This window comes from Monodelphis domestica, chromosome 1 (genome assembly GCF_027887165.1).
Source record: "Monodelphis domestica isolate mMonDom1 chromosome 1, mMonDom1.pri, whole genome shotgun sequence".
NCBI lineage: Eukaryota > Metazoa > Chordata > Mammalia > Didelphimorphia > Didelphidae > Monodelphis > Monodelphis domestica.
This window is the reverse complement of record NC_077227.1, coordinates 385,053,972-385,080,917: the sequence shown is the minus strand read 5'-3', so window position 1 is coordinate 385,080,917 and position 26,946 is coordinate 385,053,972. Positions and strand designations below refer to the sequence as shown.

General features: G+C 38.2%; 1 protein-coding gene across 3 annotated transcripts in view; it reads right to left on the bottom strand.

Annotated features, from left to right (window-relative positions):
* HTR4 (5-hydroxytryptamine receptor 4) overlaps window positions 1-26,946 on the bottom strand; it is a 95,176-nt gene that overhangs the window by 53,331 nt on the left and 14,899 nt on the right. For all 3 annotated transcript variants that reach the window (XM_056811611.1, XM_056811610.1, XM_056811609.1), the window contains exon 2: window positions 15,889-15,970. In XM_056811611.1, the coding sequence (XP_056667589.1) occupies window positions 15,889-15,914 (26 nt within the window). In that variant the 5' untranslated portion in view covers window positions 15,915-15,970. The remainder of the gene's footprint in view (window positions 1-15,888; window positions 15,971-26,946) is intronic.

Below are 26,946 nucleotides of genomic sequence, written 5' to 3'. Positions count from 1 at the left end.
AAGTGTCTGAGGTCAGATCTGAGCCCTGGCCTTCCCAGATCTGACTCTCTATCCACTGGAACACAACTGCTACTATAGTCTAGTTTGAGGGAATAAGAGCCTTACTCATTGTGTGAATGGTTGAATGGAGAGAAGAGAGTGGATACTAGAAATGTTGTGAAGATTGGGTCAACAAGATTTGTTGTCTGATTTGTGCGATGAGACAGTGAAGAATGGAAGACAATTATGAGTATAGGGAAAATGATGGTACTCTCAAAAGAAATAGAGAACTCTAGGAGAGGTGTGGGTATTAGAGGGAAGATTGTGATATTTGAAATATTTACTAAGCAGTTGGTGACATGGGACTGGGTCTCAAGACACTCTGATTAGATATACAGATCATGTATTCATCTGCATAGAGATAATGGAACCCACAGGACTGATGAATTCACTACAGATCAGAGTGTAGAGAGAGAGAGAAGGGAAGAGGACTCTGTCCAGAACCTTGTGTTTCAGGACATGAATATATTGATCCAGGAAAAGAGATTGAAAATGACTGGTTGGGTTGATAGAAAGAGAACCAAAAGTAGATAGTGTGTACATACATACATGTGTATGTTCCATGAGTAAGTTCTGGTCTAATCCTCTTCTGCATATATATGAGGAAACTGAAGCCCAGAGATATTATGTGATTTTTTTCAAGATCACATGGGCAGGAAGTGACAATGTCTTCTGATGGGATTCAACATCCTTTCCACTGCACCAGTATCTTAGAACCCTACAACATTAGGGCACTCCATTCTTACCCCATTGTCATGACCTCCCCCCCTCAGAAGTTTTCCATACTCTGTGGACCTTTCTTCCCTTAATCCCTCCTTTGACTCTTCCCTAGGCTGGTCCTCTCTCAGTAATCCTACCTTTTACAAGAAAGACCCAAACCTACCATTGGCTTCCACCTAGTGGGTTCAATGGTATACCCTTCCTTCTTCCTTTTCACTTGACATGAAAGCCATTCATTCCCTCAATTTGACTGTACCAAGCTCACTCACCAACACATATTGGCAAGGCTTTCCACCTGGCAACTCCTCTTTTCTTGGCCTTCTACAGGCTCTGTCAGAACAAATGGTTCTGGAAGGTTCCACTTGCACCTCCACTCCACTGTTGTGTACCATATCTGTGCCCTTACTGCAATTTCTCATTGTTTCATATGGAGCAGCTAGATGGTACAGTGGGTAGATTGTTGAACTTGGAGTCATTAAGACTTGAGTTCAAATCCAGCTTCAGACATTTACTAGCAAGTTGACCCTGGTCATTTAATAGTTAAATTCTCAGAGTAGAAAGAGCATTCTGGAGAACTGTTTAGTGATGTTAGATATTGCAGAGAGATTAAGAAGAATTAGTATTGAAAAGAGCCACCAGTTTGACAGTATATAGATGATTTGTCCCTTTGTATAGAACAGTTTCAATTGAGCATTGAAATCAAAAGCTAAAAATAAAATGAAGTCAAAAGCTAGGCTAAGATGAGCTGAAAAGGGAGTAAGAAGGGAGAAAGTGCAAGCAAAGAGTGTTGTTTAGTCATCTTAGTCATATTTGACTCTTGTGACCCCATCTAGGATGTTTTTTTTTTTTTGCAAAGATACTAGTTTGCCATTTCCTTCTTCAGCTTATTTTACAGGTGAAGAAATTGAGGCAAACTGCGTTAAGTGACCTGCCCAGGTTCACACAGTTAGTAAATATCTGAGGCGGAATTTTAACCCAAGAATATAAGTCTACCTGACTCCAAGTCCAGCACTCTATCCACTGTATCACCTGACTCCCCTGCAAAGACTGTAGGCAGCCTTTTCTAGGAGTGTAACTATGAAAGAGAAAAGAAATCACAGAAATACATAGTTTGAGAGAATGGTAGGCTCAAGTGGAGGTTTTTTGAGGATGGGTAAGATGTAGATAGGTGTGTAGGCAGCAGGAAATGAAACCACACAAAGTGAGAAATTAAGCAATTAATAATGTGGGCCAGAGAGGGTTAGATCATGGGGGTATTCTTTCAGGAGAGAGGGAAAGAATAGTATCAATATTACATATAAAGGGGTTGGCCTTGGTAAAAAGAAGGGACACTTTTTATCGGAGACTAGAACAAGGGATGATGTCAAGGGGTTTTAAGATGTAGTGGATGGGAGAGCCGATGGTTTCCACCTTCTTAGTTAATTATAAAGCCCTAAAAAGGTAGAGGAGAATGGTAAAAAAAAGAGAGAGAAGGTTTACAATAAGATCTGGGCAGATAATAAGTAATCAGGAAGGGAAGACCATATAGCACAATTAAAATTAGATACCATATATTTGTAAAGTCTCAATCAGATAGTTGCATGATTTCCTCCAACTACACTCAACATCTTGTGAGGAGGAGGAAAGGAGGCAGATGGTGGGAGTACTATAGAGTTGGGGTTTGACAAGCATGTGCAAAGAAAGACAAAGAAACAAAGGACTTGAGATAAGGAGAGAATATAACATTGGCCCAGCTCAATGACTGGGTCAGGATTGTGAAGGAAGGAAAGAATAGCAATGATGATCTGGGGGGAGTACAGAGGGGGTGGAGGATCTAGATGGTAAAATGAGGATGAAGAACATAGGTTTAGGAGGATAGAGGGATAGGGAGATAGAGATTGATAGAAGGGTAATCTGATAAATGAACTCAGAATGATTAAACATGGAAATGGATTATTTGTGGAAGATGGTAAGATTAAATGTTAAATGGTCCCTACATGAGGCTGTATCATAGTAAATAAACAAATCAGAGGAGATGAAGAGATGAAGGAATTTGGAGATTAGTGACTGACATGAAGGAGCATCAACATAAACGTCAAGATTCCCTATTATTAGGACAGGAGTTGAAGTGGAGAGGGAGGCATTAAGTCAAGTTCTGAACTTGAGAAACGAGAGATAATGACCTGGATACTGCTGGCCTAGACAGGGTGCTATGTCTAGGTAAAATTAACCTCCAAGTAAAAGAGGTTGCTAAGCGATGGAAGGCAGTCAAAAGGTCTGGAAATGGCAATGTAGAGTCAGGTATGTATGAATTCTTTCTCCAAAACCAGCAAGTCAGAAGGATATGAGAAAAGGTACAACCCATACTAGAAAGAAGGCCCAATGTCTTCTGGGTGGAGCCAGGTCTTAGAGTGCCAGTAAATGGGACGTGCTGAGAAAGAAGAGTTCTAACATGAAGAAAATTTGTTAGGAATAGAATAGGACACAATGGAAGAGTTGGGTAGAGGTGGGTTGGGACATGGGAGAAGAGGGCTGAGATGAGTGGGGATGAGAGAATGATGGCAAGTGGTGACAGGGAAGGGGGTGGTTTTGATTAGGTAACCAGGGATTTGGTAGCACCCAAGTGGAATTGGAGATGTTAGATCTAAAGAAGAGAAGACTTAATGGGTCCATAAGTTTTCTCTTCAAATATTTGCAAGGCTGTCACGTGGAAGAAATTTCCAAAATAATAATGATAACAACAAAAATTAGTAACTACATGGGGCTTTTAGTATTGTAGGTTGCCTTGAAAATATTATTTCACTTGATTCTTATGACAACACTGGTGGTGGGTGTTATTCATATCCCCAGTTTAAAGATGAAGAAAGTGAGTCAGAAAGAGGATATGTGACTTGCCCAGGGTCAAACAGTTAGTAAGATCTGAAGCTAGATTTGTACTCAGGTCTTCCTGATTCTGATTCCAGGTCTAGTACAGTTATATCCACTGTGCTGCCTTTTGGGCACTGCCTAACAATACAGAAGAAATTTTAATAACTCAATTATCAGATAATTTTTTGGAACAAGGATTAGATTTTCCCTGCTTGACCCCAGTGGATGGAATAGAGAAAAAGAGACAGAAACCATTATAGGCAATTTTTAGTTCAATATTAAGGAAAAATGTCTTGATAATTATATCTATCCCAATCTAGAATAGGCAGCTGCAGAAAGTAGTGTGTGCCTTCTCATTGAAGGTGTTTGAATAGAGGCTGGATGGTCTCTTTAGATCATAGCTTTAGAGCTCAAAAGGGCCTCAGAAGTCTTCTAGTCAACATTTTTTAATAAATGAGGAAACTGAGGTACATACAGGTAAAGGAGTTTGTCCAAGGTCACATAGGAAGTAACCAATAGAATCAGGATTTGAATTCAGATCCTCTGACCTCAAATCCAAGGCTCTTTGCATTTTACCACACCATATCAGGTTATATTAAGGAAAGTTCTTGATCATGTACTAGTGGCACTAAATGCCTTTTGCTGTTCCTTCCAGCTCTGAGACCTTATGATTCTGTGGTATGATAAAAGCAGGAACCCCAGTGCTTCCTACACTTACTGCTTATATGGTGGGAACATCTGCGTATGGGGGGCGGGGAGGGGTGGCAGACACATCCTGACCTCTGATAGTGATAGAAAGAATATGGAATAACTCAAAATGTCATCCATACCTGGCAATGGGCCAGAGAAATTTCTTCACCAGCTCAGGGAGCTCCCCAATAGAGAGATTGAGAAAGGTTTTGATGGTGACAGGGGCCACTAATGCGAAGGCTAACGCTAGACAGGATATCCCAAAGCTACTTCACTATCTATATCTAGTCAATTAAGTACTTATATTCCAGTTTAGTTCTCTTCCATAAACACTCACTAAGTGGACTTAGTACAGTGACTGGAACACCAACTTGTTGATAAATATGAGTGCATTATGTGCAGGACATTGTCCTTAGTTCTGTGACATGGGGGACTAGAAAAGAAATAAGAAAGAAAGAAAGAAAGAAAGAAAGAAAGAAAGAAAGAAAGAAAGAAAGAAAGAAAGAAAGAAAGAAAGAAAGAAAGAAAGAAAGAAAGAAAGAAAGAAAGAAAGAAAGAAAGAAAGAAAGAAAGAAAGAAAGAAAGAAAGAAAGAAAGAAAGAAAGAAAGAAAGAAAGAAAGAAAGAAAGAAAGAAAGAAAGAAAGAAAGAAAGAAAGAAAGAAAGAAAGAAAGAAAGAAAGAAAGAAAGAAAGAAAGAAAGAAAGAAAGAAAGAAAGAAAGAAAGAAAGAAAGAAAGAAAGAAAGAAAGAAAGAAAGAAAGAAAGAAGCATTTATTAAGCTTCTACTATGTGCCAGGTGCTGTGCTAAGCACTAAAAAATAATAATAACTCATTTGATCCTCATAACAATGTACCTAAGAGTAGCTATTATTATCCCCATTTTACAGTTGAGGAAATTGAGGCATTCAGAGATCAAGTGACTTGCCCAGGATCATGCATCTAGTAAGTGTCTGATCCTGAACTAGGCTAAGGTCTTCCAAACTCTAGGCTCAGTGCTCTATCCACAGGGTTGTGGTATTTGCCTTTATGGAGTTCATGTTTTGGCATGGGACGTGGGGTCGGGGTGGGGAAGTACAGCACAGAATTGAACATGGTAAGCAGAACATAGGACTTAGGCAGGAAGGAGGCTTACAGATGACCATTTTTTTGTTTTTCAGGAAAACCCAGTGAAGATCAGTGTTAGCTCAGGGTTAGAAAACTAGAAAGTAGTAAACTAGATTTGATTTTGAAACCAGTGTTTTCTCATCATTTTTTTGTCATTTAGTCATGTCTAGCTCCTTGTGACCCCATTGGGGTGTTCTTAGTAGATGCTGGGATGGTTTGCCATTTTCTTCTCCAGATCATTTGATTGATGAGGAAATGAGACAAATGTGTGTGGGGAATGTGTGTGTGTGTGTGTGTGTGTGTGTGTGTGTGTGTGTGTGTGTGTGAGAGAGAGAGAGAGAGAGAGAGAGAGAGAGAGAGAGAGAGAGAGAGAGAGAGAGAGATCATAGGCTTATAGACTTAAATCTGCAAGAGAATTTAGAGATCATCTAATCCAATACCTTCATCATAAATATGAGCAAACTGAGGCCTAACAATTCAAGTGACTTATCCAATGTCACACAGGGAGCATGTGACTGAATCAGTATTTGAGCTGAGTTCTTCTGACTCCAAAGACAGGACTTCCTCTCGCTGTGGATGGTAAGGGACCCAATTTGGCTAGGGAATAGAGTACTGGAGGGGAATCATGAAGTGTTAAGGTTAGAAAGGTGGTTTGGAGCCCAACTGAGAGCCTAAAAGACCAGTCTAGAGAGTATGGACTTTATCTTATAGGCAATGGGGAAACAATGAAAGAAAATAAAACTGGCACTGGGTATAAGGTGGATTGGATGTGAGGGAATGGGGAGAACAAATATCTAGGACAGTGGATAAAAGAATAATATAATAATTAAGATAAAAGGTGAGGAAGACCTGGATCAGAGCAGTGGGTGGAAGGGTAAAGGAAAGGATATGAGTATAAAGGCAATTGTGGAGATAGAATTGAAGGCACTTGGCAATCACTTTCAGTTATGTTCTGGTCTAAGCAAGAAATAATATCATCTGTGGGTTCCTGGGAGAAGGGCTGGAGAAAGGAAGCATCTGATGTGGGATGAGTGCTGACTGAGGGTCAGGATGAGAAGATCAAAGCCAAGAGAAGGGGGAAGAGAAGATATACACAGAGAAATAGAAGGTTGAAAAAAGAAATAGATTGAGTGGAAGCTGGATCTGGACAAATGCTAATATCATATACCACTTCCCTACAAAATTCCATGAGCATCGAGATGATTAATAAACAGCTAGTCCTGGCACAGAACAGCAAAGTTATTTTCTTCTTCCTTATGTTTTTCCTTCCTTACATCACTGATCTTCTCTCCTCTTGCCTCCTGTAGTACCTTCCAGCAATCATCCATGAAGTTCAAATTCCACCTTTGGTTTTTTCTGTCTCTACCATTTCACTGTAACTTCCTTCTCTAAGATCCATAATGACTTAATCAATCAACAAGCATTTGTTAAGTGTCTACTATGTGTTAGATATAGTTCCAGGCACTGGAGACATAAATAAATGAAAGTCCCTGCCTTCAAGAAACTTGCATTCAAACATCAAATCAATTAGCCTTAATAGACTGCATATTTTGAAATATTGATACCTCTTTCTAACTGGATATTCTCTTCTTCCTGAGCTTCAAAACTAATGTCTCATTTTACTACTCTAATTACTCTTTTCTTTTTCTCATTCTTCATTTTCTTCTCAGCCTTTCAATCTTCCTTGGGGATCTATCTCTAATCTGATTCTTCTTTTAATATACATTTGTTCCCTTCTATCTTCCTTTTCTTCTGGCTGTTTTCTTTGTCTCCAGTCTCTACTCATTCCAGTTTATCTTCCACTCCACTATCAGTTTCCCTTTCCTAAAGCATGAGTCTGGCCATGTCACCTCTCTGTTCAGTAAACTTCAGCAGCTTTCTAGAAGTCAATATACAATCCTTTGACATTAAATCCCTTCGTAACTTGGCCCCCTCCTACCTTTTCAGTTTTATAACTTACCTCCTTCCCCTCTCCCTATACTCTGGAATCTAGGGAAACCAGCCTATTGTTCCTGGAACAACATGCTCCATTTTCCAACTAGAGCTGTTTTCACTGGCTGTTCCTCCATTCCTCCATGCTAAGAATAGGGCAGTCAGGCGATACAGTGTGTAGAGCGCTGGGCCTGGAGTCACAAAGACTCCTCTTGCTGGATTCAAAACTGGCCAAAGACATTTACTAGCCATGTGACCCTGGTCAAGTCACTTAACCTTGTCTGCCTCAGTTTCCTTACAAGTAAAATGAGTTGGAGAAGGAAATAGCGAAACCACTCTACTATCTTTAACAAGAAAAACCCAAATGAGGCCACAAAGAGTCAGACAAGATTGAAACAACTGAACAATAAGAATACTCTCTCATTTTTACCTCTTGGTTTCCTTGGCTTCCTTCAATTTCCAACTAAAACCTCACCTGAAAGAAGACTTTCCTAATCCTCTTTAATACTACTGCCTTTCATCTGTTGATTGTCCCATTTATCCTGCCTATATCTTGTTTGTACATAATTGCACATAATTGCTGACAAATTGTCTCCTCCCCTTAGACTGTAAGATCCTTGAAAGCAGGGACTGTCCTTTGCTTGTCTTTATATTTCCAGTGCTTAATACAGTGTCTGGTATATATAGCAAGTGCTTAATATATATTTGAAAATATTCCTTGGCCATATCCATGGCTCTACCACAACAAGCTGGCTGGCAAATCTAAAAATGCAGTTCCAATTTCTCCTCTGTGTTCCATATTTGTATTTTAATGGTTTTTAAAGTACCTCCACCTGCTCATCCATCCCATTAGTACCTCAAATTTAGTATGTTTTGAATTGAGCTTATTATTTTCCTTCTAAACTTTCTTGATTCTCCTTCTGGCTTCATAATATTTGTCTTCATTGTCATCATTCAGCAATTCATTGCAGTGAAATGACTACCAGACTTAGTCACAAGACCCAGGTTCAGATCTTAGCTCTGATGCCTCCCACTTGTTCATTTTTGGTGAGTCAGTTACCTCACTGAACTTCAGCTTCCTCAAATGTAAAATGAGAGTTAAGCAAGGGAACCTTGAAGGAAGGTTTTCTCCACTTCCAAGTCTATGATCCTAGCATCATATGACTTTGAGCTATTTTCCAGCTCTAAATCTATGATCCTATAGGATTTATGAATGTGAAGATTTTAGAGACCATAAAATAGAGGGGTTCTAACATTCCTTCCAATTCAATGTCTATGATCCTATCATTTTTTACTTCCCTATCCCTCACCTCTCATATCTAATTACCTAACAAATTCACTTGATTCCATGGCATCATCCCATTTAATATTGTTGATTCTAAGAAAATCTTTTCATATCAGTCTTGGATTATCAACAAATATATAATCTCAGTTTTAAAGTTTTACTCATTATTATTTTAGACATTAGAGATGGATACCTGCAGTCAACATCTATAGGAGGTGTTGGCACCTTTCCCAAAGTGTTGCACTAAAGGTTCTGAGCCCCCCCCCTTTTTTTTTTACATAAGGGTATTGGCAGACTATCAGTAAGTGAATATCTCCTTGTTGTTGTTCATCCTTTTTCAAAGAGGACCAACAACATTATGAAAGTGATGCCTTGCCTTGTGCATGAATTGGATTTAAGTGAGGCACAGTTGTACAAAGTCAGTTATCAGCCTCCCTCTCTCTGTTCCAGAGTTAATGAAGTATCATGGCAAAACAAAAGTCAAGATGACTGGCGATGGCCTAAAGTTCAGTGGATTTCATTGTCATCTCCAATGTCTTGCCAAGCTCTAAATGTTCCACAGTGCCTGCTTTAGACACCTTCATGGCTATTGGAGCAAATTGTTCTTATCTGTCCATTCTGCTGGGGAAAGTCTTCACATGTCTGGAAGAGACAATCCCCTTCCCTCTCCACAATTCACTGATGAGTTTGAGGCCTGTTGATTACTCTCAGCCTGATTTAACCTGACTGCTGAGATGGTTTGCCAGAGTGTAGCCACTGCCCATGCTAAGCTTCTTAGAGGCACAGGTGAGAGTTTTGTGGCAGGTAGACATCAAAGGAGGATGAACAGCCCTGAAAAGGGTTCAGCAAGCCCTCAAGGCAGAGGCATTAGTTCTTCTGGAAGACCCCCTTAGATTTCTTGGGAAAGAAGGAGCTGAAAAAGGGCCAGAGATAGATGGCTTTAAATATAAAAAAGAGAATACAGTTCCTATTACAAATGAATTACAAGGCATTTGAAAGTTCTTCTAAATCCTCAAAAAATTGCTCACATATTCTTCATTTGACACATTTTCTGAAACTCTATTAATTAGGAATTCAGTTTGGTTAGTTAGCATCCTTTTAAAAGAATGCAAATATTCCCCAGGCTGGCTTTCATTTCAATTTAACAAACATTTATTAAGTTAGACATCTTTATGCTAGTTAATGAAAATACAAAACCAAAATAAAACAGCTCCTGTCTCCAGAAGTTTACAATTTTCTAGGAGATACATCATGTATACAATAAGTACCATATACAAAAAAAAAAAATAGTAAGAAGGATAGAACACTAACTATAGGGCGATGATGGAAAAGTTCATGCAAGAGAGGGCATCTGAGCTAAGGGGTGCTAGAAATTCTACAATATGGAGTTGAGGAGGGAATATATTTCAAATAGAGAAGATCATGATCAAAAATGGAATCAGATAAAGAGATGAAATACCACATACAGGAAAAGTTAAACAGGTCAGTTAGATTAGAATGCAATAGAAAATAGAAGTAGCTAGGTAATACAGTGGCTAGAATCCTAGATCTGGAGTGAGGAAGAACTGAATTCAAATCCACCCTTAGACACCTCCTAGTTATGTGACATCGGAAGAGCCACTTACATTCTTCTGCCTTGGTGACCTCATTTATAAAATGGGGAAAATAATAGTCTTTACCTCCTAATCTTGCCATAAATAACATAAAATGTTTGTAAAGTACTTCAAATATTTTGAAAGTACTTTGCAAAACTTAAAGCACAATATAAATGATGATGATGTTTAAATAAGACTAGAAAAATTAAATGAGAACTAGATTATGGAGAGCTTTAAATGCCAGGTTGTATTTTATCCTGGAGGCAATAGAGAACCATTGATGACTTTTGAGTAGGGAGTACTGTTTGATCAGATCTATGCTTTTAACTAGAGGAAAGGAGACCATTTGGATACTGTTGCAATAGTCCAGGCAAGAAGAAATGAAAGTCTGAATAAAGATAGAGGTTGTGGGAGTGCAGAGAAAAGGGGGAAATGAACAGATGTCATGGAGGATAAATTGACAAAGCTTGACACTTCAGTATACATTTTAAAAGGTGTAGTGGAAAAGAGAATTAGATTTGAAATCAGAGCACCTGGGTTTGAATCTCTGTTCTGCTACATCATCGGTGACATTGGAAACCCTGGACCCCCATTTCCTCAGCTGCAGAAAGGAGTGAGACCAGATGATTTCAAAGATCCCTTATTGCTCTAAATCTATGATTCTATGAACTTCTTTTTGCTATTTCTCCTGTTACCACCCTAATATGGCTCTCATTACCGCCCACCTGGACTATTGCAATTAAGTCTCCTAACAACTCTTTCCGCCTCCACTCTTTCCCCCTTACAATCCATCCTTCCCACTACTGTCAGAAGAATCTTATGTATAGAGATGGAACTCAGCAATGATGAAGGCATTCCTCTGCTCACAAATCTTCAGTGGTTTTCTGATGCCAACCAAGTAACCTGCAATCTCCTGCACCTGGCATTCAAGGCTCTGTACTACCTAGCTTTGTCCATTACCATAATAGTCCCCAAACAGGCCACAATACTGAGGTCACATTTTTTTTATTTTGAAAATAGAAAATATTATATAGGTCTCTTTTTAAAAAAATACATGGGAATTTTAAATGTAACAAACTTTTAAAAATATATTATATAGAATAATATGATATATATGAAATGATATCACATAATGTAACATAACATATATAATATAGCATAATTTGGCATAAAATAACATGATTCACTATAGTGTGGTACACAATATTGTTCTATACTCTACTATATTATACCATTCCAAAATAAACTAGTTCTCTTTTGATGTGAAACTATGGTCTTCAACAAGTCATATTAGCTGAATCAAAAAGGGATAGCTTTCTTTTTTATTAATATGACAAGTCCTATTTGATTTATTAACTGATTCCTTTTAGTCAGGTCTTAGGATTACATAAAGTCACTTTGCCTATCCTCAGGGTAAAGAGCTGAGAAACATCCTCTGTTCCTAACAAGGAGACATATGACAAAGGCTAAGGGACTTGCTTTTATTGGGTGGAATATATGTACCTTTAAACTTGATTTTTATCTCTCTCTCTATTCCTTTCTATTCAGACATGAAAAAAAGACCTTTGGTGGGCTTTTGGTACTTCTCTGACCCAGCTCTCTCCTTTCTGAAAGATGGACCATTGGGAAGCTGAGAAGGCCTTTCCCTATTGCTATGGCAGAAGATGCTGGAAGGCAAATGTTTTGGAAGGGGAGGAGTGACCTCAAATCTTTTGGTTTCATTCTCTTTCTCTTTCTCTTTTCCTTTCTCTTTTAGGAGTTAGGAAGTTCATGTGGCCTTATGTCCCAGCAGATTATACTGATTCTATGGCATATATTGATACCCCACAATGCTCTTTCCAGTAAAAATTGTGTCATATTTTTAGTATGATTGCTAAGGATTTACTTTCATTTCATAGGAGTTGCTGTTCATAGATGTATGAGTTTATTACTGAGCTAATAGTTTCCCCTTAAAGACCATGACCTTCATAATATCTTCATTAGAGTATTAATCATTTCCTCTGGCTGTCACGTGCTTATGATTCCCATTAAACTTCCCTTTCCCTTGAGCAAAATTGAGCCTTAATTTTGTGGGGTTCAGCTTTTCCTCTCATGCATATATCTACTGCCTACATTCCAAAACTGCTGGTCCCCAAGAAATTTGAATGCAAACAGAAAAGAGGGGAATAACAGAATGTCCCCTTCTTCCACTGACACTTATCCTATTGAACAAGTCAAACTGTAAACAAATTTCTGAGGTAGGTAAAGTCTTTTTTTTTTAAATATATATGAGCCCATAGCCTTGGAAGTGTAATGGAGTCACAAAGGGGTACAGTTTATTCTGTGATAACATGAAAATGTCAATGCAACATAGAACATACATCACCAGCTTAAAAGGGCAAAGCTTCAAGAAAGCAAATTGCTTCAGATAGTTGTACACAGAGAGATAAGGCATCCCTTGTAATATACCTCCTAATTGCTGCTCATTTGAAGTATCTGCTCCAACTCTTGGCTTCTCACTCCTGACTCAAAGCTTTGGATCTCTTAGTCTCAAGAAACTCTGGTTCCTGTCTGGGCCTGGCCCCTGGGTTCTAAGAGGTGGCATCATACAGCAGATTATGGAGTCCAGAAATCTGAATTTGAGCTTCCTCTCTGAAACCTGCTGTGTAACCATAAGCCAGTTATTAAATCTTTATGTCTGTTTCCTCATATGCAAAATGAAGATTCAAATTTATTCCTTTTCTTCATCACAGGTAGTTGTGAAGAAAGTATTTTGTAAACCTTAGAGTATTACATATGTGTGTGTATGTGTGTGTGTGTGTGATGATTATAAGCACATACTATAACCACAGTGGAAGGCAGAGTGGTGCAGTGGAGAGATCCTGGGAGTAGATTGAATTCTATTTTGAGGATCTGAAAAGTGGAAAAAGGAGGGAAGAGATAAGGAATATCATAATGTAGAAAGATGGAAGAAAAATGGAACTTGCTATTTCTCATAGTTGGGGTCTGGAAACATATAGAAACACAGAGGAAAGGGTGAGAGAAATGGCTATTAGATTAACATCACTCATATTAAATTGACAAAGGAAGGCTAAAAACAAACATGCAGTTTGGTGTAGTAATAGAATAAACTCAAAAGGGAAACAAAGATGGATGGGAGGGTACATTAGAGGAAGGATCATTCCCAAGAATAGTCACAAGTAAAATAAAGATCCTGATTCTGATGGGGAAATTAAAGGAGGGGGAAGAAAAGAGCTATTATATAAGGGGGTGCCTTAGGTTACCTTTTAGACAACTGGGGAATGGATGAACAAAATGTGTTATAGGGATATTATTATTCTGTAATCAGAATATTATTACTCTGTAAGAATAAGAATTCTTAGTCTGTAAGAAATATTGTTCATTGGAAAGAAATGATGACAGACAACTTTAGAGAACCTAGTTAGTATTAACTGAAACAGAGTAAAATGAGAGGAATCAGAAAGACATTTTCTATAAGGACAGCAGCGTTATAAAGAAAAACAACTCTGAAAGACTTAAAAGACTGATTAACATATTATGAGCAATTGAGTCTCCAGAGGTTGTATGATGAAGCATGTCACAGAACAAGAAGGTGATGGACACAAGGGATGACAAAAAAAATATGTGGATTTGTTTTAATTAACTATTTGTTATGGGAGTATTTTCTTCCTATTTATTTTTAATTTGGTGGAGAGAGGTTGGGCAAGTTAGCAATAGTGATACCAAATAAAAGAAAACTATTTTTAAAAAGTGAAATGCCCAGAGAAAGAAATTCAGAAGGAAGCACACACAAGCAGGACAGTTGTAAAAGTAAAGTGCAGAATTTATTATACTTTTAAAAAATCAAGCAGTATGAAATGCAGAATTTGGATTTAATTAGAAATCTTTTTTTGTACTCTGTTGTATGTAAAAAATGACCTCTTTTTGATATTAGAGTTCAGGATGAAATTTTTTTTAATTATTAGAGGTTTTTCTTTCTTTCTTTCTTTCTTTCTTTTTTAAGAATGTCATCCTGTAGATTGTGGGAAATGTCTGAGAGAAGACTTAGATATAATCTAGAGAGTTTTAAGACAATGCTGATGCATGACAATATATCATTGTGAGGATGAGTAATGCTATCATATAGGCATGAATATATTGTGGGTGGAATCAGGTTAGAAGACCAAGAAAGAAGATGGTCAGGGAGTTTTGGAAGATAACAGCTTAGAAACCATCTTAAGGTTTTGAAACTATAAATCACAGCTAAAGTCAGCTATGCAGAATTGCCTGACTAGAATATCCCACCTATGCAAGGTATTTCAGTATCAATGAAGAGAATTGCTGCTATAATAGAAAAGTATAAAAGCAAACTATAGAAAACCATATCTCCCCAACCCATTTCTTTTCACAATTTCACATTTTAGGAAGGGAAAGAATAAGAAAATAAGCATTTATATAGTGTCTACTCTGTTCCAGACACTATGCTAAGTACTTTTTACAAAGGTTATATCATTCGATCCTCACAACAGCCCTGCAAAGTAGATGCTGTTGTCATTTCCATTTTATGATTGAGAAAACTGAGGTATACAAAGGTTAAGTGACTTATCCAGGGTCATATAGCTAGTACATGACTGAGGCTAGATTTGAACTCAGGTCTTCCTGACTCTAGGTTCAGCACTCTATCCACTGTGCTCTTAGCCTCCTCTAACAAAGGGAAAACAAAACTGAACAACTTCAATCCACGTTGTCTTAGGAGAATGTGGAGTCATCCAAACTTTGTGTCTATAGCTGGAAATGTGTAATCTCAATAATTTCATCCAGGAAGATTTGTAACTCATTTACTGATAATGCTTTTTCCATGAAACAATATAACTCTATTTAAGAAACAAGTGCTTCTGGAATTTGTTATAATTATACCTTAATTCCTACCAAAAGTTTGGAGGCAGTCTACAAAACCTTTAGGATACTGATGCTCAAGATTTTTAAGACTGCGTTGACTCTGGGGAAGCAACAAACATTTAAAGAAACATTGGACAATCAACCAACTCTAGATAGGCACATCAAAAATCAAGAGAAAATTTTATAACCACACCAATTGATTTCTTTGGGCTTTCTCATGTCAGTGACGAGTTTAGCAGAGACAACCAAGACATCAACAGATGTCCATCACCACCTTTAAATTCCACATGTAGAGTCCCTAACTGCTGAAAAGATATGAGAGAGGTGTACTTTCTGAACTCTTCTTGAAGCCAAGCTTAATCATTATTACAGAGTACTCAGTTTCCTGTTTTGTTCTTTCCATTTCTGTTTCCATTGCCATTATCATTGTGTGTATTGTTTTCCTAGTCTTATTCCCCTCTGTATCTGGTAAGGCAGTTAAAAAGTAATCTGCAGCAAAACTTTTACCATCCAAAGTATTATCATCTTAAATGTCTAAAATAGGAATAGCTGAAGCTGCTTCCTCCTTTTTCTCTTTCTCCTTTATCCCTACTTCTCCCTCCACCCTACAGTCCTTAACTCACTCCTCCTCCTCTCCACCACTTAACTCTTGAGTTGTTGAGAGCTGCCACACTAAGGCTGCCTAGAGCAGTATAATGCCCTGTAGCAAATGTAGCTATTTTACAACACCGCAACGCAGTCCAGTCTGGGTTGGGAAATGTAGACTTAGGGTACAGCAAATAAAGCAATTCATCTTACCTCACATTAATGTCAGATTCATCCATCACAGGAAATAGGCATGAGTAAGCTGGATTTCAGTACCCACGGAAGATATCTGGGCCTGCATTGGAAACAAGCATGATGTTTGAAGACTAAAAATCTCTATAGACAGAAAGGCAGTGGACTGTATTGGAAAGAGCTCTCCTGGGCTTGGGTTCAAGTGTTGATTTTGGTGCCAAGGAAGGAGATTCCTAGATTCCATGATCAATCCACTTTCCCCTATACACCACTGCCTCCCAGGAGAAGAAGAAGTCTTGAGTGTATAATCATAAAAACAGGGTTTGAGACTATCTGGATGATTTCTAAAGTCCATTTCCAGTTTGCATTTCTTTTATGACCTATTTTATACATCTCCTGCTCGGCCCCAGGTCTATAATATGCTCCAGCGCATTCACACCCATTGACAGTACACAGATTTTGGGGGGACTCTCAAATGCAGTTCTTCAGAGGCCAACATGTTTCATGATTTGAAGCCCTACAACAATGTGGGCCTTTGTTTTAGGGAGAAGCTTGGGGATATTATAAGAACTTTCCAGTTTCCTCCAAGGCAATCTAGTCTACTTTCTTCTTCTTGACATTTGAACAGCAATTTAATGTTTGCAAGACACTTTACATATTTTATTTCATTTGATCCTCAGAACAACTCTGTGAAATTGGTGCTAAAGGTCTGTTATTCCCATTTTATAGAGGACAAAGTTGAGGCTCAAGGAAGTTAATTGACTGAATCACAGTCACATAGCCAGTAGACATCAATGGAGGGATTCAAATTAAGCTTAACTTCACTACAAGCTCCCATATAATCAATCAATCAAAAATCAATAAATGTTTATTAATAATTTTTAAATAGCTCAGAAAAGTTTTTAAAAAATCAATTTGTCAACAAATATTAAAAAGTTATTAGGCATTATATGCTAAATGCTATGAATACAAGGAAAGAACAAAACACTTCCTGTGTTAAAAGAATCTATATCCTAATGGGAGAGACATACATATAATTTAACATATAATAATACAGAATAGACAGAAAGTAGAATTAGAGGGAGAAGACATTAGTATTTGGAGTTTGAAAAGTCCTGTAGAAGAGGTAATAATATTTCATTTGTGCTTGCTGCCCATAGTGGGTGGAGTAAACAGAGTGCCAGACTTGGAGTCAGGAAGACCTGAGTTCAAATCCAACCATATTCAGGCACTAACTGTTACTTTAAGCCAATTAACCTCCCAGAACCTCAGTTTCTTCATCTGTAAAATGGGAATCATAATAGCCCCTTCCTAACATGGTTTTACGAGGATAAAATGAGATATTATTTGTAAAGCGCTAATTAGAAAGAACACTGATTTGGGAGTTAGAAGATTTGAGGTCAAGTCCCTGATCCAGTATTTATTATGACCCTGGCCAACTTACTAAAACTTCTTGTGTCTCAGTTTTCTCATCTTTAAAATGGAGGGAGACTCTGATGGATTGGACTTTATTCTAATGTAGATTTTATTGTACCATATTCCTAGGGCCTTCTAGGATTTATTAGCTTTGTTAACTTGGGAATTCCCTCTGAGCTTCAGTTTCCTCTGTAAATGGGCATAATAACCTTTGCACTCCATACCTTTCCAGGCTGTTAAATGGAAAGCATTTTGTAAATATTAAGGCACTATAGAAATGTGTATTGTTGTTATTACTACTATGACTACCACCATTATTATCCTAACTTCAAATCCATCATCTAAAATGAGGCCAGTAATCCCTTCTCTAGCTCCACCAGAGGGTTAAAGGGCTCAACTAAGACAATCTGTAAAGTACAAAGTGTTATTTGTAACTTTTATTAGAAAAGGCAAGAAAAAAAAATAAAAATATAACAATTTCATTTAAAGAAATGGCAAGAGGAAGGTAAACTTAGTCCTTGATATTAAAAAAAAAATCCTATCATTAGGCATTTTCCAGTCAGTGCTCCAATATTCACTTTATGGTAAGTACTAGGCTGAGCACTAGATTTCTAAGACAAAGCCAAAATAGTCCCTGGATTCAAGAGAAGGGGCAGAAGATTAGGTCATAGGTTTAGCCTATGGATCCTTACTGACTATCTCATACAGTGATGGTGAACCTATGGCACAGGTACCAAAGGTGGCACACAGAGCTCTCTGTGGGCATGCATGCCACACTACTCCCTCTCCCCACCAGAGTTCCTTACTAGAAAGGCAGAGGGACTCAGGCAGAGCTGCTCCCCTCTCCCTCTCTACAATGCTTGAGGAAATTTCTCTCATCACCCACCCCTCTGCCCAGCAGCCCAATGGGAGTGCTTCTTCCCTCCCCTGTGTGGGGCATGGCACATGGTCTCTAAAAAGTTCACTATTACTGATATAATACAACTCCCTCATTTTATAACAGAGGATCCTGGAACCCAAAGTGTTTAAGTGACTTGCCCAAAGTCATGTAAATAGTAAGTGGCAGAGTCAGAATCTGGACCCACATCTTTTGATTCCAGGTTAATGTAAAAGAGTCCTGAACTGAAAACTTCATTATGGTGTTTACTTGTTTAACCCCAATTAGCTTAAGAGTTAGATGTTCAAGTCTATAAGCTTTCTTAAGCATTTAATATTTATTAATTTTCATTTATTAAGCACCTACTACTGACAAAGAGCTATGCTCAGATGTGGGAGAACACAAAGAAGACTACAATGGTAATAGTAATATAATCTGACTTTGGATAGAATGCAAGGCCTGGAGTAAGGAAGAACTGATTTCAAATCTGTTCTCAGACATTTACTAGCTGTGTGACCCTGGGTAAGTCACTTAACCCTGTTTGCTCAGTTTTCTCATCTGTAAAATGAGCTGGAGAAAGAAATGGCAAACTAGTATCTTTGCTGAGAAAACCCCAAATGGGATCATGAAGAGTCAGGCAAGACTGAAATAATTGAACAATAAAAACAAAACCTGCCTTTGACTTTATGTACACTTTTAAAAATTCAAAGATATTTTACTTTTCTAATCACAATGTAAAGGAACAAACCTTTAAATTTAGGAATCTGGTTAGCTGTCTATAGTCTAGGTCAGTCTCTTCCCCTGCTGTTTCTCTTCCTTGGGCCATGAGCAAAGTTTCTCTGCTCTCTGTGGCTATGATGAACAATAATAAAACAATAATACTGACAACAATAATAATAGATGTATGATACTTTAAAGTTTCCGAAGCACTTACTAAATACAAGGTGCTCCAAAAGTCTTAGAGAAGTTGTAAGTTTTTAAAAATTTTAATATCTTAAAACTCCACTAAGTCTTTTGGAACATCCCATATTATTTCATTCAAATCTTTTCAATAACCCTGTGTGATAAGTACCATTGGTGTTATTATCCCCATTTTATAGATTAGGAATTTGAACCTCAGAGAGGTTAAGTGACTTGCTCATAGTCACACAGCAAGAGGATTGGAATCTTTGTTTTCCTGACTCCCTGGATAATACTGCATCTACTATGCCAGGTTGATGCCTCAGGACTTCTTTAGGTGGGATGGTGGGAAACCATTAAGTTTTGAGTGGGCAGGGGATGGGATGGTGAAATTAGACATAGACAAAATAAATAAATATTGAAACAGAACAAAATAAACAAGTTGGGAGGAATTTCTGTAAATGTAGTGGAAAGATCCATTGACTTCACTATAGACAAATCCCATCTTGGATACTCACTATTTGTATTACCCTTTGTTGTTGTTCTGTCATTTTAATCATAACCCAATTCTTCATGACCCCATTTGGGATTTTCTTGACAAAGATACTGGAATGGTTTGCCACTTCCCTCTCCAGCTCATTTTCTAGATGAGGAAACTGAAGCAAACAAGGTTAAATGACTTGTCCAGGGTCACACAACTAGTGCGTGTCTGTGGCCTGATTTAAATTCAGGAAGATGAGTCTTCCTGACTCCAGGCCTGGTGCTCTGTCCATTGCAACACCTTACCGCCCATGTATTATTCTAAGAAAGTTATTTAACAGGATCCTAAATTTAAAGCTAGAATGATCTTCAGGTTTGTCTCCTCCCATTTTACAGGTGAGAAAAGTGAGACCCAGAGACGTGATAAGTGAACTGCCCAAGACTCCATAGCTAGTAAGTGACAGACACAGTCCAAGGGAATCAGAGGGCCCTTGTTCTTCCACTCATTTAGTGTTTGACATCTGCAAAATAGAGAATAGCCTCAGTGGTTTCAAAGCTTCCTTCTAGCGCTGATATTTTGTCATTCAAATTCTCCTGATCTAGGAGACACACATCAAGACCCAAGAAAAGGCTCTGTATCTATTGATTTAGGCAGATGGATTGGAGAAAGAAAAGCTCTTCAAATCCTACCAGAGATGCTTAATAGTGTGTCTGAAGAGCTAGATCTTACCAGTAGCATGAAGATTACAAAGAATCCTAGACTTGGGAGCAGCAGATCTGGGGGAAAGCCTTAGACAATTACTGATGGTGTATTCATCACTTCCTCTAAGTCTCAGTCTTCTCATCTGCATATTGGGACTAACCTTGCTTTCACACCCTGAGTCCTGGAGCTATTTATAGAACTTAAATGAGATAACAAGTGAAAAGCACTTTATTATATGCTGTTTATCAGCATTTTCTCTGGCTGACACCTCCCCCCCAAAGATCCCCCTCCTCAATTCCACTTACTGACTTTCCTATCTTTCTTTAAATCCCAACTAGAATCCCATCAACCCTTCTTAATACTAGTGCTTTCCCTCTTTTAATTATATCCTATTTATCTGGTATATAACTTATTTGTGTATGTTTCTTTTTGCATATTGTCTCCCCTTGCGGAAACAAACTGTCTTTTGCCTATTTTTGTATCCCTAGCACTTGGCACAATGCCTGGAAAATAGTGGAGGCTTGATAAATATTGATTGATTGATATTAGCTTTTCAATATTAGCTTTTCAAATGGCCTTGTAGCTTTAAGGCTGCAGTTTCCAAACTCAGGAAAAAATGCATTTTTGAGTCAAGGATTTTTCCTCAATTCCTTCTCTCTAACTAGAAATATAATGGAGTGGGCAAGGAGGTATGATATAGGGATGGCCAAGGAGGTCAAGTCCTTAGAGAAGAGGTTCTTATCCTTTTTCTGTGTCCTGGCTAGTGAAACCTACAGACTCCTCAGAATCACATTTTAAGATTCATAGAACAAAATTGATAAGACTGCAAAGTAATTAATTATAGGGAAATACAGCTATTAGAACATTATTAAAATATAAAATCTTTAAGGGCAAAAAAAGTCCACAGACCCCAGATTAAGAATGCTTGCTGTAGAACAAGTTCATATTTTCCCTGGCTGGTAGGTTATACAGAGCATGTGACAATATTTCCTGGCCTACTTCCAATCCAACCATGTGTAAGAGCTTGGCAAGTCTACTTCTGGCTATGAGTGACTGGAGAATTCTCACTATGTGGCATCTTCTGGACGGCCTTCTGAGAAGCCCTAGGAGAGGCTGAGCTAGAATTAAATGTGCATAGAAAAGAATTCAGCTGACTTTTTCTCCCTCTTTTCTCTGAAAACTTTTGAGTAGGGATTGCTTTGGGCTTGAGGAGATGTGGAGGGGAAGATAGGAAGAATTGCTTGCTTCCTGTTCCTTCCCTAACCAGATCCAAGGTGGTCGCTGTTCCCCTTGTGTTTATTCCTTCTAGATCTTAGGTCAGTCAAGCAACCTGCTGGACTCAGCTTAGCAGAGGACTGACCCATGAACTGAGATTACACCCTGCAAAGAGCCAATTCAGCTGAGCATAGGAAAGACTTGTGTATTAAACAATTCCCCACTCTGAAGCCAGCTTGATAGAGACTCTGTAAAGAGAGAAAAGGACTCCTAGAACCAGGTATCTCGAGGTCCCGTATGTGCCTTATAAACTTTGTACTATAAATGTGAAGCCATTCTCCTCAGGGAATAGGTATGTTTAAAGAGGACAGGGTACCGTTGGTATGGGAGATGTTTTCAAAAATCTGTCCTTACTTTGTACCCCAAAGAGATAATAATGAGAAATATTTATACAAATATATTCACACTCATGCTCTCTTTGTAGTGGCAAAAAAATTGGAAAATGATGGGATGTCCCTCAATTGGAGAATGGCTGAACAAGTTGTGGTCTATGATAGTGATGGAATACTATTGTGCTGGAAGGAATGATGATCTGGAAGCTGTTTATATGAACTGGGAGACCCTCAATGAACTGATGCAGAGTGAAATAAGCAGAACCAGAAGAACAATGTACACAGAAAGTGAAACACTGTGGAACCACCCAATGTAATGGACTTAACTACAGTAGCAATACAATAATCCCGGACACTCCTGAAGGACTTATGAGAAAGAATGTTCTTCACATTGAGAGAAAGAACCATGGGAGTAGAAACACAAGAGAAAAACATATGACTTATCACTTACCACTTGTATATATGGGTATATGATTTGGGATTTGGACTTTAAAAGATGGCTCTACAGCAAAAATGAATAATATGGAAATAGTCATCAAGTGATAACATCTGTACAATCCAGTGGAATTGTTTGTTGGCTCTTGGAGGGGGGAGGGGAAAAGGGAGGGAAAGAAAATGAATCATGTAAACATGGAAAAACATTTTTTAAAATAAATAAAAATAATTTAAAAAAAGAAAAAATCTGTACTTACTATAGCTTCTTAGCAAATGTCCCTTTTATAAAAGCAATTCCTTGGAAAATAGGCCAATTCTCAATAGGTGATTTAAGTTTCCAAACTGGTACTATAACAACACTTTATTAAAACTGAGGCATTAGTTTAATTAATTAAAAACTTACTCATTCTGGAAGAGGTGAGGCATCATCTGCAAAATGACTAGAAGTTGACCCCAAGATCAACTTCTTCTAGGCCAGAGTGTGAAATGGTTACCCTGCAAAACTACCCTATCTGATGCTGCTTTAGATTAATAATAGATTTTACTTAGAGAGTGCCTTCAGGGTGCAAAGATCCCTACACATATTAATGGCATCACAGGGTCATAGTATTCAAAGTGAAAGACATCTCAGAGGCCATCCTAGTTCAACCCCTTCCTTTTACAGACAAGAAAACCAAATCCTAGAGTTTAAATGAGCTGGCCAAGGTCACACAAATAGAAAGGAGCACAATTCAGAAGGATCAAATGAGATTACATGAAAAGTGCTTTGCAAACCTTGATGCACTATATATAGATGACAGTTGTTGCTATTGTTGCTATTATTATTATATATGATTTTATTTTTTATGCATGTCTCCTATCTTCAAATCCAGAACTCATTTCATGGTACCATACTTCATTATTTCATAGGAGCTTACAACTACCTTGTGAGATGTATTGTAAATCAACTCCATTTTACAGATTGAGAAACTGAGGCTCACAGAGATAAAGCAATTTATCCAGAGTCATATAGTTTTAATAAGGATCTTGGGGGAGTGGGGGAAGGGATTTAAAATCAGGTTTTCTTGGCTCCAATTCCAAACCTATTCATCACAGCAAACTGACTCTTTTGATCATATTCTAGAAGCATAGTGTCCAGAGCCGGGGAAGGGATAGTTCTGACATCTTTGACCTTGGGTAGATGACAGCTGAAGCATTGCAAACAATTCTGAGCACCACATTTGAGGACAGATATTGACACTCTGGAGCCTGACCAGAGTAGGAAGGTGAGCATGATGGACTAGATACCACTTTATATCAGGATTGGTTGAAGGAAGAAAAATAATACCTCACTTCATGGTCTTTATGATTGTGAAGTATTTTCATATTCAGTGTCTTTTTTAATCCTGACAGCAGCTCTATGAGAAGGGCAGGACAACCTTTATGTTCCCCCCTTTCACAGATGCAAAAACTGAAGCTCTAAAGTATTTGCCCATAACACACAGCTCTGATAAGTAGAGCAGGGACTCAACCTCATCTCCACTTCTCTTTCCATTGAATCAAGCTGCTGCCTTTTCCAGGCTGCTTGGAAAGAACTAAGACAAAATGTAAAGGGGACAGTGGAATATATTCCCCACTGGCCTATAGTCCTGTGCTCTCCGATTCAATAAAAGGTTGTATAATATCTGTTTATAGATAAAATTCTGACTTCTGATCCTGCCATTCAAAGTCCTCCATTCTGACCCCAATCCACCCATACTTTTCTTTTACCATTTCACATTCATTTTTTCCCTAGATTAGAATCCCAGTTCTGTATCATATTACCTGTGTGACCTTGGATAAATCACTTTACCTCTCCTATTTGTAATTTCTTCATCTGAAAAACTAACAGAGTGGATTAAGTAATCTCTGAGGTCCTTTCCAACTTCAAATCTATGCCTTTGTAATAATCCCTTGTTCCTTATTGCTTGTTGCTTGAAGAAAGTGTTTCACATGAAAAAATGGTTAAAAAGGAAATCAGAAGTGGTGACAAAAGGAACCCAGAGGAATAAATTTCTCAGAGCACAGCCCTTACTTACTGGCCCATGGGTATTGGTTATTATTATTGTCCTTTTTTAAAGCAAATTAGTTTACAACAAAATCAGGCAAATTAATTTCCTCTCAGTCCCTAAACCCTATTGCCCCACTCCCAAAGCAGAAAGAAAAACTACCTAGTCTTTTATCAATAATTTTCAAACACTTCAAAAAGGTTTTCCCTCTGCCTTCCACCTTTTAGAAGCTGCAGTTTGGACTGAGGAGGGGAAACGCAATTTATAGAATCTTTGGATTCTAGGACTTCAGAGATCATCCAGTCGCAACTTCTTATTTCCCAGATGTGGGAACAAAGGTAACCATAGCATGAGATCATCAATTTAGAACTGGAAAGAATCTTAGAAAACATTAAATCCAGGAGGCAGAGTCAAGATGGTGGCATAGAGGCAGCAAAAGTTCAGACCTCTGAAAACCCTTCCTCACTGATTAAAAAACAAATGCTCCTAGGAGACTGAAAACCAAATCTAACAACAGGACAGAGCTAAAAAACCCTCCTGGTGGACTCAACTTAAAAGGTATGCACCCCAAAAAGTCTGAATTTGAGAACACTTGGGTTTAAGGAGAAGGAAGAAGGAAGGTCCCAGGAACCCCAACCCACCCACAGTACTGAGCCTCCAGCAGTGGCTATAATCTCTGGGAAGACAGGGGTGCTAGTCTAGAGGGAGTACCTTGTGGCCAAAGCTATGCCAGGCTCTCGGCTCTGAATACAGGCAGCTGGGAGGCAGCTCAAGGAGAAGCACAGAGGACACAACCTAGTCACAGCAGCAGAGACACTCCATATTGCCCCCCACCCTTCCTGAGGTTTTGGTCTCAGGACACATCCAGCTCTGCAAGTTCAGTTCAGCTGGGCTTAATCTCATCAAGCTTTCTGAGGGTCCAGAAGCTCAATCTCCAACACCCCTTCCCTACAGAATGCTCTGAGAGCTTTGCTAAGCTCCAAGGCTGAAGGCTGACAGAAAAGTCCAAATCCACAGATCCAGTACATGATGAGAAGAACAAGAGTACAGGCAACTACAGGGGGGAAAGAAGGGGCCAAATATGAGCAGACAACAGAAAAAAAAAAGAAATTATAATCGACAGCTTCTATCCAGGCAATGAACAAAGAGCAAATGTAACAGAGAAAGATCAAAGAACACAAACAAACAAACAAACAAACAAAAAAGCAACACAGAAACTCCAATGAATTGGACACAGGCTTTGGAAGAACTCAAAATACAATTCAAAACACAATTAAGAGAAGCTGAAGACAACTGGGAAAAGAACTGAAAAAGCAAGATAAGTCATCTGCAGACAGAGGCACTTGAACTAAAATGAGAAAATAGTGTCTTGAAAGTGAAAATTAATCAGCTTGAAAATGAGGCAAAGAAGATGAAAGATGACCTCCAAAGAAAATGAGAACAGAAGGAGAAGGATGAACAAAAATCCAGGGATGAAATTCAGTCTTTAAAAAGCAGAATACAACAATTAGAAGCAAGCTACCTCACAAGGCAGCAGGAAACTATAAAACAAAACCAAAAGAATGAAAAATTGAGGAAAATATGAACCATCTCATTCACAAAACAGAAGATCTAGAAAATCATTCCAGGAGAGACAACTTAAGAATTATTGGTCTCCTGGAAGACCTGGACAAAAGAAAAAGACTGAACATCATCCTACAGGAAATTATCCAAGAAAACAGCCCTGATATTCTAGAACAAGAGGGAAAAGTAGAGATTGAAAGAATCCAGAGATCACCTCCTGTACTTAAATCCCAACTGACAACACCCAGGAATGCTATAGCCAAATTCAAGAACTACCAGACCAAGGAAAAAAATATTACAAGCTGCTAAGAAAAAGTCATTCAGATCCCATGGAACTACATTGATGATAATAGAGGATCTGACTGCATCTATACTGAAGGACCAAACGGCATGGAATATGATCTTCCAGAAAGCAAGGGAACTAGGTCTACAACCAAGAATCAACTACCCAGAAAACTGACTATATTCTTACAGAGGAAAGTATGGTCATTTAATAAAGAAGAAAAATTCCAAGAATTTGTCAAGAAAATGCCAGACCTGAACAGAAAATTTGATGCCCAAACACAGAACTCAAGAGAATCATCAAAAGGTAATTAAGAAAGGGGGAAAAAAATAAACAAACAAACTTTTCTTAAGGGAACCAATGAGTTAAAATGGTATGTATCCCTACAAGAAAAGAGGATATCGCTAACTCTTAAAAATTATTATTATCACCTGGGTAGCTAGAAGAATTATGTTTAGTGGGAATAGTGACAAACTACATAGGATGAAATGCCAAGACATAAATATGTATATATGTATATAGATATATGTATGCATAAATACATAGGTATATATATATTTTTTCAAATATATACACACACACAACTAGAGTTTTGAAAAAAGAGGTTAATACCAAGAGAATGGGAAAAGAAACAAAATGGGATGTATTTATTTGTCACAAAGAAGCAAATGTGGCGGTGGGGGGGGAGAACATCAACATACTGGAAGGGTAAAGAGGTTGGCGTTAGGAAATACTCAATTCTTACATGCATTTAAATTGACTCAAAGAGGGAAGAACAATCAAATACA